The 13,626-nt window shown below is 44.5% G+C and overlaps 1 protein-coding gene across 1 annotated transcript in view; it reads left to right on the top strand.

Moving 5' to 3' along the window:
- The window catches only part of IGBP1 (immunoglobulin binding protein 1), a 38,120-nt gene extending 32,436 nt beyond the window's left edge, over window positions 1-5,684 (top strand). Inside the window, exon 6 of the mRNA XM_060002617.1 lies at window positions 5,278-5,684. Within this exon, the coding sequence (XP_059858600.1) occupies window positions 5,278-5,417 (140 nt within the window). The 3' untranslated portion in view covers window positions 5,418-5,684. The remainder of the gene's footprint in view (window positions 1-5,277) is intronic.
- The last annotated feature ends 7,942 nt before the right edge of the window (window positions 5,685-13,626 follow it).

The raw sequence follows: 13,626 nt of genomic DNA, 5'->3' as shown, positions 1-13,626 counted from the left end.
TGTTCACGCAGCCAACCCCAGTCCTCTCCCTGGGGTCTGACCTCCGAAGCCCGAGCCTCAGCTTCCAGCCCCCACCCGCCCCGGCGGGTGAGCAGACAAGCCTCTCAGGCTGGTGAGTGCTGGTCGGCACCGATCCTCTGTGCGGGAATCTCTCCGCTTTGCGCTCTGCACCCCTGTTGCTGCGCTCTCCTCCGTGGCTCCAAAGCTTCCCCCCACTCCACCCCCGTCTCCGCCAGTGAAGGGTCTTCCTAGTGTGTGGAAACCTTTCCTCCTTCACAGCTCCCTCCCACTGGTCCAGGTCCCGTCCCTATTCTTTTGTCTCTGCTTTTTCTTTTTTCTTTTGCCCTACCCAGGTACGTGGGGGGTTTCTTGCCTTTTGGGAGGTCTGAGGTCTTCTGCCAGCATTCAGTAGGTGTTCTGTAGGAGCTGTTCCACATGTAGATGTATTTCTGATGTATTTGTGGGGAGGAAGGTGATCTCCACTTCTAACTCTTCAACCATTTTCCCAATATTATTAATAACTCTAAATGGAATATAATATATAAAATATTAAATCAACATGTTGTACACCTGAAACTAATATTGTAAATCTATTAGACTTCAATTTGAATAAAAGAAAAGAAATGAAAGCTAAACTAGAAGAAAACAAGAATGAGTGAATATAACAGAAAATGCCTTTCTAAAGTAAAAAGGAAAATGTTTTAAATCAAAAAGAAACAAAGATGAACAGATTTCTAGAAAAAGTGACAAATATGAAAGATAGCAAAGAAGACCTGACATGGATAATAAGATTATCTGAAGAAGAATACTGAAGCAAGGAAAAAGAAAAAAATGCTTAAAACTAATATTGGATGGACCTAGAGACTGTCATACAGAGTGAAGTAAGTCAGAAAGAGAAAAACAAATACCATATGCTAACACACATATGTGGAATCTAAAAAAACGGTACTGATAAACCTAGTGGCAGGGCAGGAATAAAGATGCAGATGTAGAGAATGGACTTGAGGACATGGGGAGGGGGAAGGGTAAGCTGTGACAAAGTGAGAGAGTGGCATGGACATATATACGCTACCAAATGTAAAATGGATGGCTAGTGGGAAGCAGCCGCATAGTACAGGGAGATCAGCTCAGTGCTTTGTGACCACCTAGAGGGGTGGGATAGGGAGGGTGGGAGGGAGATGCAAGAGGGAGGGGATATGGGGATATATGGATACATATAGCTGATTCACTTTGTTGTACAGCAGAAACACACAACATTGTAAAGCAGTTATACTCCAATAAAGATATTTTTTTAAAAAAACTAATATTGAGGAAACTTTAGATTGGCTTTTAAAAAGCACACTGTGTACCTACGAATTTTGACCCAGAATGACCAGCAGCAAGACACATTCTAATAAAATTACTAGACTTTTTTTAAAAAAAGAAATGCCTTGGATACTTCAGCAAAAACAGCAGGTGGGTTGTAAAGGAAGGAAAATCAGATCATCTTCAAACTTTTTGACACCAACACTTTATGCCAGAAGAAAATGGAGTAACATTTAAGATACTCAAGGGGAAAAAATGTGAGCCAAGGACATTATATCTGGTAAAAGTGGCTTTTAGGTATAAAAGGTACAGGTATTTATCAACATGCAGGAACTCAGGAAATATTCGTCCCATGATCCCTTTCTGAGAAATTTGCTAGAGAATGAGCTTAAGACAACCAAAGTGATGAGAGAGACATTGATATAAGGACTATCAGTCAGCATTAAATATATAGTTACTTGTAGAACTAAGACTAAATGAGATTTGAAAGAGAGAAAGTATTAATGCTTATATGCCCAGTGCTCTGGTAATGTAGATATAGTGTAACTTTTAATGGAGAAATGGGGAAAGAATATGCAAAAAAAGAACTGTTCTCAGCAATTATATTGGTAACAGTATTAGTGTTATTCCAGGACTGTGTAACGTGAGATAATGTTAACTGAGTAATTATGAGATATTCAAATTCCATCATCCTCTGTCTTTGAGAGCTAAGACTTTTAATGTGGAAGAATACAGATGTAATTCAAAAGAATTTGAGTTAGAAACAAAACACCCCTGTAGTCCTGAATATGAACTCATGAGAAATTTTATTGAAAAGTACACACACACACACACACACACACTTTTGCTTTATCCACTGAAAAGGCTTGAAACAATGACCAGCCCAGAAGCAATGAGCACACCTAGTAACCCAGGTTCTGTTCTTGAAATACCATTCCCATTAAAAGAAGCCAGGATGTCTTAGAGAAATAGCTAATTCCAAGCTTGCAGCAGGAAATAAATAAGATGAGCTTGGAACATCTTGTCATAAAGGATAGGAAAGAAGCTTTCAAAGACTACTATGGTCATATCAAAAGGACTCACAAGCCACTTTGAAGACGTTTCCACTGGCCAGAGACAGTTTGGCTTGAAAAAGGATAATTGCCAGTAGCAACGAGCACGTCTAGTGCCCAAATCTTGGTTTCTAATACTATTCTCCAATTAAAGGGCTCCTTAGAGAAATGGATAATTCTAAGGCTGGACAGGGAATATACAAGATGAACCTGAAATATTTTGTAGTACTAGAAAATAAAGAAGCACTCAAAAAACAACAACAGCAAAGAAAAAACTATTGAGGTATGTTAATGTGACACAGGGCCTTCTGAAAGAACTGTTACTGGCCAAAACTGGAAGAATATGAGCAGGAAAATAACAGTATTGGATTATAACACAAGGAATAAAATGTGTCCGTGAGTCTATAGTGATAGAAATAAATGATTACATAAATAGATGGGGGCGAAGAGACGAATCTCCCCTACAGAAAAATTCTAAATAATTTGTGTGTATACACCTGTCTCAAGGAGGTGCAGCACAACTCCTCACCCCTTAAGTGTAGGCTATGTTTAGTTACTTGCTTCCAAAGACTATAGTATAGAAGGAGGGGGGAGCAGTTGGGAACCCTACAAACACTACCTGAAGTGATCCCAGTTAACATCAGCAGTGATGTCATGTTGGTGGTGTGTAGCCTTGGTCTGATGTGATAAGGAGGAAACTTCACTGTTATTCTCTTCCAAAAGTCATAACCCTAGTCTAATTATGAGAAAAATAGGAGGCAACCCCAGGTTGAGGGACATTCTGCAAAATACCTGATGAGTCCCCCTTAAAACTGTCCAGGTCATCAAAAACAAGGAAAGTGAGAAATTCTCACAGCCAAGAGGAGACAAAGGAGACAGAGGACTAATGTAATATGGAATATTTGATGGGATCCTGGAACCAAAAAAAACGGACATTACGTAAAACCCAAGGAAATCTGAATAAAGTATGAACTTTAGTTGTTAGTTATATATGTATCAGTATTGGTTCATTAGTTATGACACACAAACCATAGTAATGTAAGATGTTAACAATAAGGGAAATTGGGTACGGATGTATAAGAACTCTGTACTATCTTCTCAATTTTTCTGTAAATTAAAACTAAAGTTAGAAAGCTTATTTGGATATTTTTTAGAAATCATTGCAATTCATCGAAACCCATCAAATATGTTTAAATCCATGAGTTCATAACTATAGTTAAAACAAAAATTGTTCAATTTCAGAGGATGATAAGGAACCAATTTATTACCTTGAGAAATGGTAAATTAAAGCAGAAGAATCAAGCATTAATCTTGTTTTCTTTTCCTGGGTGACTAAATAGTAGTAGATGAGGGAAAGCCTCTCTTTATAAAAGCATTCTACTTAATAAAAAAAGAAATGTTAAAGAGTATCACCATTTTGAAATCCTGGGAAAATTAATGAATCTAGGCATTGAGCATCAACAGCTGCTAACATCACAACATATGAGACACAGATACTATGTGCCACCTGCTGGGGGAGGACAACACCACCTGTATTCATGAGAAGGGATCAACCCTGAGTCATATCAAGCTCTGTGTCCACTTGCCAATCTGCAGAAATACAGAAGAACATGTTGGACTCCATCATGACTATGCGGTCGGCAAAATCCAGATTTGGGGAAACTACAGGTCAAATGCCCCAGCCTCTTCAATAGAGAACTTGTAAGGAAAGAAAGGGATGGAAGAAGAAACCTGTAGATTAAAAATATATCAAAATATTTGAAAATGGATAAGACTAACCTCAAAAGCATTATGCTAAGTGAAAGAAGTCAGACACAAAAGACCACACGTTACTTGATTGCATTTATGTGAAATGTTCAGAATAGGCAACTCTATAGAGATAGAAGGTAGATTGGTGCTTTCCAGGGAGGGAAGGAATGGGGATTAACTGCCAGTGAGCACAGGGTGTCATTTGGTAGATGCTCATGGAGAAGCTTTGGGGATGGGTACAGAAAATCTATATCTTGACCCAAGTGAAGGCTATAAAGGTATAGCCTCCTTATCAACTTTTAAGTTATATATATTTTTGTATGATTTCCAGTATCTTTTATTTTACAGTAAAAGGGTTTAAAAAAAAAGAAAAACAGAACACAAGACTCCTAAGCTGTAAGGAGAGGTCAGATTCCCCACATATTTCATTCTTTATCATGGTAATGAGAGTATTTCTTGTGGGCAAATTCAAGGTAGCTAGGAAATGTTCCTTTACCTCACAAAGGAAAGAAAAAAAATAGTGCAAAAGAGACCTAGTATTTGGTACACTGCATGACAAGTGCCATTTGGACCTCAGACCCTGTTCCAAACGTGCAAAATAACACACATTCTTTTCTGGTAGGTTCAACTGCCCTGTGATTTCCAATTTTATACACACACAGAATTGTAGAACTGTAATAAAGGAAATGGATGAAGGAGGAGAAGTCACCTATAGTCCCACCTCCCTGGCAAATCACAAATCATAAAATCATAAATATTTTTTACTTCAGTGTTTTTGTCAGGCGAGTGTGATAACCACTATACTATGGAAACACTTCAGTGTTTTTGGTTTGCTGGGGTTCTGTTGGTCAGTTGGTGTTTTCGTTTTCTGTTATGAGGGGTTGGCCATTTTAGCAAGAATTCTTTCCCAAAATAGAATTCATTTTGAGGGGCAACTTTTATGTTTTTGCCTTCTCGTGAAAACCACTCAGAGGATCCTGTCTTACTATTATTTAACATGTCACCTGTTAAGTAATAGTAAGTACTCTCCCCAGTTCTGCTGGCCCCAGGGTAGGCAGCTAGGTATATATTCCTTGTTCTCTTGTTACGTGGTCGTATTCAGAGTGGAGCTGGGGCCCGTGACAGTCACTCTTTCCCTCACCCCTGCTTTCTCATTTTTCCACTTGGGCAGAGTTCAAAACAGCAGCTCAGCAACAAGATCAGGAACAGGAGGAAGAGGATGATGAACAGGCAGTCCACAGAGCTCGGGAGTGGGATGACTGGAAGGACACCCATCCTAGGGGCTATGGCAACCGACAGAACATGGGTTAGTCTCCCCACAACAAGACAGGACTACAGGGGCTTCTGTCTTCCCCACCAAGGAAAGCTGTGCAGTCTTCCCCTCCCTGGGCTCCTGCTTCAGCCATGTACAACGAAGGCAGAGATGCTTAATTAATCATGCTTTGCGTTCATTAAAATGTCAATTAAGTGTGTATTTGTACCCTACATGATGAGCCAACAATCTTGTCTTGGAATTATAATCCTATCATGGTATATTCCACTTTTCTTAAGTGGAAATAAAAGAGTACTGAGAAATGGTTCTGTATAATCAATGGCTATATGAATTCTCTTTGAAAAATGAAAGTCCCCTCTATCATGTGAGCCTGTGCAGAAATACGAGTATCAGCTGCTTTCTTCCAGGGGGTGAGGGGAGGGGGTCAGCTGTGGGTCCCTGGGCTTATGGAGAGATCCTCGTCATCTCCCTTTGATGTGGGCAGTGAGTTAGCCAGCATCAGAGCTGCCCAGGCTGGCTGGAGCTTGCTTTCTCCTTTCTACCCCAGTGCTGTGAACTAACCCAACACTTGCTTTACAAGGGACAAGCACAAAAGCCAGGACCTGCCCTGCCACACGGCTCTATTTTCAGGAATTATAGCTGTAAGTGAACAGAACAATCCTATCTACCCAATCTTCCTTGCTTCAGCCATGAGAAATGAGGAAACCGATAAGGCACTATGAGAGCCATCCTTGTATGAGCATCTGAGGCCAGGGCCTTTACTCTGGAACTACCCAGAACCCTGAGGGTAAGAGCAGCTCAGGCCGTAGCCTAGCTCCTAAGTGGGCTGCTGGAAGACCATTTTGGCCCTCTTTGCCCATGCTGTGCCATACCTGGCACAGTCCCAAGCGGTCAGTGTGCCATGGCAGTCATTTTGCTAGTTAATAAGGTACCTGCAGTCATGCCAATAACTGGGAGTGGAGGAGGGGAGACAGCACAGATGACAAGGGAGGGTACCTACTTTCTGCGGTAAAGAGAAGACACGTCCTCAGCTCCCGGGTTGATACCCTAGAAAAGCAGCCATGTGTTAAAACAAACGATCTAGAAAACATACTTTTGTTCTATGTGGCTTTGGTACACTTCATTTTCTTTTAAGATGACTCAGCCTTCCTATTCTAGCTTCTGCAGCCTAGCTTAGGACAGGGGTTTGAAAAGGAGACTCAGATCCCTCTCCTTTGTAGGGTGGTAAATGGAGGGCTGTCAGACGATGAGTAGGACGTTATGTTTAGTGGAGATGACAGAAGACCACCAATAATATATTTATTGCTAAATACATACTGCTTAATAAAGGATTCATGGTACCCTCACAGCATAAGCTCCTGAAACTGGTAGAGCACAGATTAACTTCCCCACAGATTTGGGAAGCAAACATTCATTTGTAGTTCTCTTCCAGTTATTGCCAGGCTGCCTCTAGCAATGGCCTATTTCGTGCCCCTGAAACTCCACCCTGAGCTCATTCCCCAAATGGGCCAGGTTGGGGTTATCCCCTTGGCCTGAGTCTACTTAAAGATGGTCCTTCCAGAAGATCCAGCCTGATGAAGCCCCCTCACATTCTGATATCTAAGAGGCAAACTAGACAAAGTGGGTTTGAATCCTGGCTTTAAAAGTTGAAAGCTGTGTGACCTTGGGCAATATAACTTCTCTGAACTGCTCCTCTGTTTCCTCTATGTTTATAGATGAGCTGTTTCATAGGGTTGTTGTGAGAATTAAATGAATAATGGCAGCCATTATAATAGGCTGAAGAATAAGTATTTTCGTCTGAGCTCAGTGACTATGGTCTGTCCACTAGGAAGGGAAAGGAAATGGACAGGTAGGTGTTGGAAACTCTGTTCTGTGCCAGGCACCAGACCCGGCACTTTCACACGCTATTAATACTCACAATGACCCTGCAAAATAGGTAGCATTATCCCCATTTTACAGATTAGAAAACAGGCCCGGAGAAGCTGAGTGATTTCTTCAAGTTCACATTAGCAACAAGCTGTGCTGCTGTCATTTTCCATGTGCTTCCCAATTGCGTGTGCTTTTAGTTCTGCATCTTAAAGCAGCTTAAAAAGAGGGAGCAGCTTGAAAAATCCAAACCCAAACCACCACTTATACGTTATTGGAGCTCAAGAAATTTCTTTTTAGCTGACTCACCGAAGAAAAGGTTATGACAGCCCGCTTCCCCCCTGCCATTTCCCCCTCAGCTGGGGGATAAGACTGAGGCAGTGAGCAAACCCATCTCCCTCCATTTTCCTCCCCAGTTCAGGAGAAAACAAAAAGAGAACCACCTTCTTTACTCCCACCGGAACAAGGCGTTTCAGGGTCCTAGAGTGAGCTGGGTTTGATGGACTTCGGGAAGCTAGGACTCAGAGCATTCCACGGATAACAGTACTGCTTCATCGTTTGCACTATGCTTATTTCACATATGCTGCATGTTTCATTCTCACAACCCATCAGGCAGGAGATGATGCCTTCGTTTTACAGGGAAGGAAACTGGCTTGGGAAATGCAGTGAGTGACTTACTTCAGCACACAGCTAATACATAGACCATGCAAACATATCAGTGTAGCCAAAATATTTGCCCTCTGTAGCTCTCACATGGAGGCCAATTAGTTATTTGGAAAAGGTGAACGCTGGGCACTACTTCTTTTAATGCCATCATGCGGTGATTTGTCCTTTCCACTCTTATTCTTTTCAACACCCCTGTGAGAAAGACAGGGCAGGGGACCGAATGAGCTGATTTCAAGCCCAAGAAGTTGGAGTTAAGGTTTCTGAATTGAGTCTCAATCCTCAGGGCTCTGCCCCTCCCTAGCCGGGTGAGCCAGGGCCACCCAGGTCACCGGGGTCACTGCTGTCATCTAAAACAACGTGCAAAGGATAAAACTTTTGAACCTAAATCCACCTCTCTTATGGCAACTGAATTCCAAAGTCCTCCTCTGCTTACTGTGGGCCTCCGGTTTGCTCATCAGCACAACAGATACACTGCCACCCGGCTCTTTCAGACACCCAACAACAAGACGGCACTGTGACCTTCCTTTGTCTCCTTGCAAAACAGCTCCCTCCAACACCTGCACATCATTTCCTCACAGATTGCTTTTCACCCATTCATCCAAGGTTTAACCTGGCTCAGTTCACTCATGCTCCATAGCAAGGAGGTATGGGTTCTAATACCAGCTCTGTCAGTTTTAGCCCCTCCCAGATGCTGACAACATCTGGCCTACTTACCTCACAGGCCAGAGAAAGGAGCAAATGAAATCAAATATGGAAAAGGACTTTGAACAATTAGAAAACATGGCACAAATGTAAGTTTGGCGGCCAGAGGAGGGGATGCATTGTTTTTTAAATTCAGTATTTCACAACTTATTTTAACCCCTGCCCCCCTATTGCTTTCTCAGTCTTCTATCTATATCACCACCAGCGAAAAGGTTTGTGAACATGCTTTTCTTTGTGTGCTAGAGATGACCAGCTCAGGAGAGAATTGTTACATGCAGTGGAAATTGAGAACCGGTTTTTACTTATCTGCCCACCAGGCCGCCTTTGACAAATGTATGTGAAAAGATGGTAAACAAAAGATTTCAGTTTCTTGTCCCAACTGGCAATAAATCCCTCCAAGAGAGGACAACTCAGCAATGACTTAGGCCATCCTATTCCCATGTGGTAGCACAAATAACAGGAATTCGTGTATTGAGCACCTACTGTATACTAGGAGTTGACTATTTCTAATCCTCACAACGTCCCAAGGTAGATATTATTATTGCCTCAATTTGTAAATGAGGAACTTGAGGCTCAGAGAAGGGATTTCCCAAAGATCACTCAGCCCTAAGTGTCGAGCTGGGCCTGGATTCCAGGTGGGCCTGATTCCACAGGCCACGTCCTTCCAGTCTGCCACACTCCCCGGGAAGCACAAAGCACAGGGGACATAGGAAGGTGGGCGAGATACCCCGCTGGCACACTGCTCTGGGGATCACCCCTCCCCTTTCTCTGTCTAAATTTTGAGCAACGATTGTATCAGCTTTGCCGGCCAGGCCCTTTAAGGGCACATCTGAGAGCTGCTCACTGGGGGAATACCCCGGACTCAGAACTCTCCCCTTCCTGGGGCCCTACATCCCTCAACCTGTAGAAGATTCCTGCTCCCAGTGCCAGGCCCACCTGTTTCCAGCCCTATCCGATCTTGGTACAAGTGAATCTTTTAAACCCTCTCTCTATTCCACCCTCTCACTTAACGGTTCCTACACATTTTCTGAGCCCGTCAAAGCCCCCGCTCTTGATCTACCAGGCCCTCCTGGACAGCTAAGACCAGACCCAGGTTGTGAGCGCATGAGACTTGGCAGCCAGGGGCTGGGAGGGAGGATTTCTGCCTGAACTCTGAGGCCCTTCCACAACTCAGCGACAGATACCGCCTCTGCTACCCTGGTGCCCTTGTCCCCGGCTCAGGGACATTGAGTGATTGGCAGAAAGACTCCTCACCCGCTTTATGGAACCTGTCTTCTCCTTTCCTTGTCTACCTTCTGCCTGGGTGAGCTCACCCCACCTCCGGCTTCCATGACTCACCACATGTATGCTGATGGCCAGTGCTAGCCCTGACCCTTCTGCTGAGCTCCCTGACCCATATCCTGTCATCTACCACACCGCTCCTCTTGATGAACAAAAACTCAAATTCAACAGCCTGGCAATGAACTCATCACACTCCCCACCCCTCTGGCTCCATTAGAGTTTCTTAGGGCCTGTTGCCTACTTAGTGCTCTTCCTGGGAAACTCAGCACTGTTTCTGGCCTTCTCCTGACAAAGCCGGCATTCAGTGTCTGCAGAATGAATTACTGAATGAATGAGTCCCATCATGAATCACGCTTCTTCGTCAGGCAGATTCACAATAATGCAGCCTCTTTCTTTTCATATTCAAACAACCTTACATAAAAGGAAACCCAGAATCCCTTCACCTTAAAGCAGCAATCATTTCTCTCTCAGACCCCCTTTCATCCTATCACGGAAGGGACCACATTTTCACAAAGTGTATTCAGTGGAGAGGTCTGCTTTATACTCTGCTTTGAAAGCTTACCATATCACATACTACAGAGTCTACCTTATAATAATTTTAATGACTGCAGATTGTCTATAAGATTGCTATATAATAGCTTACTTAGGCCCCCCCAGATTTTGACCATTTGGATCATTTCCCGGTTTCTACTGTTATTTCCTTTATTCATTTAACAAAGCAAATTACCTTATTTGCTTGGGCACGCATAAAATTTCCCTGGAGGAGGAGGAGGGGTGTGGGATTGTTAGAGGCCAGGAGTGGGAAGGAGACTTTTCACTGAATTTCCCTATAGACCCTTTTGAATTTTGAATCATGTGAATATGCTGACTATTCAAGATATATATACCAAAAGCTTACTGTACATGAAGCATCTCACTAGAAGCTGGATATAGCAGTGGGGTCTACACTCTCAAACTAACTTCCTGATATGTGCTCTCCCAAAAGTATGTATAACGTACCTTGGGAATCCAGAGGAGAGAGCAGGGTGGAGAATCTCAGACAATGACATTTTCACAGTCACTTGAAGCATGCGTAGGACTTAGGCTGATGAGAGACCACCGTGGGCAAAGGCCCAGAATAGCAAAGGGCACTTCCTGGTTGGGAAAGGAGGCTGTATCTGGTGGGGTGTGAAAGTTATGGGAAGTGAGACTTTCAAGAAGGGCAGAAACCAGTGGAGCAAGGGCTCTGGAGGCCAGGCTCTGGGCTTCGAACTTGATCCCAGAGGCCATGGGAACCTTTGGAGGGTTAGAAACAGGGCAGAGGGTAAGAGCTGTGTTTGATAGCAATCCTCTAGCAGCAAAGGACCAAAGGAAGGTAGAGCAGCTGGGAGCAGCCTTCTGGAGTCCAGGAGACAGTGACAAAGGCCTGAACTAGGGGACCAGCTGTCCCAATGAGCCCCAAACCACCCTGGTTTTAGCACTGAAAGTCCTGCATCCCGGGCAACTCCTCAGCCTCTGGCAAATAGACATAGTCAGTCATTCTAGCCTGAACCAAGGCGCTAGATGCTGCTGTTCCCCAGAGCCTGCCTGCCCTGAGAAGTGATCCAATGACTTCCAAGAGATTTTGAAATACCCTGTTCTGTCCCACCCTCCACCTCCTCGGTCCCCACCTCCAGCCACTACTCCTGGGTTCATTTACTTCTGTAGGTTCCTTCTAGAGCTGCTGATCTGCAGACACAAAGGGATTTATGAGGAAGACATCCCCACTTACCAACGTCCAGTCTTCTTTCCTTCTGCTCCCCTCCACAAACCTGAGGCTCCCGTCAAACGAAACTAGTCCCTGTGCCAAAGCAAACCTGCAGACTTTTGTGTCTCCCCAGCCGTCACAAGACAGATCACTCTCCCTACTTCTCTGCCTGTTGAAGCCCATTGCAAATGCCACCCCCCCACACACACAGCTGAGTACCAGTACCATGGAAAAGCTCCTGGGTGGCAGACACTGCCTGAGAACTTTTCAAACATTACCACTACTCCTCACAGCAAATAAATATGATTAGTCCCTTTTTCCAGAGGAGGAAACCAAGACTCAGAGAAGGGAAGTGTCTTGTCCAAGGTCACACAGCTACTAGCCTTCCCCTCCATCTTCTTTGTACTTCTCTGATGGCCCCAATCCTTGTATTGATGATGTGTGTACTTCTTTCACTCCCTGCCAGCCCCCTGACCCACCACACACACGATTGTCAACCTAGAATAATGCCAGGCTTGTAGTAGAACCTCAATAAAAATTTGGTAAAAGAAGGGACTATGTATGTCCCTTGTATAGTACCTAGCCCATTGACTGGCATTAAATAGGTTCTCCTGTTCAGGTATTGCTGAAATTGCAGTACCGAACCAAGTAAGAGTATGATTGAAGGGGAACGATCAGAAGAAAACACATTATGGCAAAACCTCAGCTATCCAAAGCTTTCTAGAAATGAGTCATTCTGAAGACTGAGGGTGAACCTTCAGAATCCAGGAAGAAGAATCCTAGGGCTGCTTCTTTCTCAGAGTTTACCTTGCTTCCACCCACTTCTTCTGAGCTCCCCGGTCCCCTCGCTCTCCTTTTCCTTCCAGTCTTCTTTGGTTTTCTGTTGTTCCTGCAAAGCTTCTTAGCTTCTGGTTTGGCGAGCTAATTGCAGTCTTCCCCTTGCTGTCCTTCCATGCCTTTTGCACCCTTTCTCCTCACCACAGCACCCCCGCTTCCATAGAGGCTTCCCTGCCCTCCTCAGGCTGGTGGATGCTTCTCTCGTCTGCGTCTGCACACCCCACGGCACCCCATACGGGTGTCTGTGATTCCATCCACCTCACATGCTGGACTGTGGGTTTCTTGAGGGTTAGAATCATATCAGCCCTAAATGTCTGTGAATGAAATTACCAGACCCTTTTGTGCTTCTTGGCCACCTCTCCTTTGGTACTGCTTACTCCGAGGCAGCTAAGGGTTTGCTTGTTGGTTGGTTGGATTGTAATTGGGAAATCATGAGTGCTGGTTATTCAGGATTTGTCTGCTCACCTACTTCTCTTCTTCCTGCTTTTACTACATTCACTGGTGTTCATGTTATACTTGTCCAGTTGGCTCAGGAAGGCTCCAGCTCAGACAGTATGCTCTTTGTTTTGGAGGGGAAAGGGCTGGCAAATCAGGGTCATGGCCCAGCCCTGCCAGTCCATCTTGCTTAAGGAACCAGGAGACCAGACCTCATTATTTGTTCCACAAGCATTTACTTGAATGCCTACACTGTATCAGGCTCTGAGCCGGACATTAGGGAGACAGAAATGGAAATCGGTGTGTCCTTGCCCTGCATCTAGCACCCTGTGTGAGCCCTTTCTAGGCCTCTTCCATTTACCCATCTGAAAGTGAAGCGGGGTAGAGACCTGACTGGTAAGCAGCCTTGGAGCTGGCAGCACTGTGGAACTCGTCTATCCGGGATACTCTCGCCCTCCCCACATCTGTGCTTTGCCCTGGAAGAGCCCAGACCCACCTCTTTCCTCTCTCCCTTCTCCCCTGCAGATTCTGAGCAGACGTGCTCTAATACGTCTCACCCTGTATGTGGCCAACTAGCCCCCAAGAAGCAGCTTGGTAACCCCAGCTAGCCAGGGGGAAGAAAAGAAAGAGGAAGAGGAGGAGGGGTGGCATGTCACGTGGCCACGGAGGGTACACTGGGGGAGGACAGTACATCCCATGGGGCACCAAAACCGTCCCCTAAGCTCAACTCTGAA

This window comes from Delphinus delphis, chromosome X (assembly GCF_949987515.2).
Source record: "Delphinus delphis chromosome X, mDelDel1.2, whole genome shotgun sequence".
In the NCBI taxonomy this organism is placed as follows: Eukaryota; Metazoa; Chordata; class Mammalia; order Artiodactyla; family Delphinidae; genus Delphinus; species Delphinus delphis.
The sequence above is the reverse complement of the archived record's forward strand: the minus strand, read 5'-3'. Positions and strand labels throughout refer to the sequence as shown.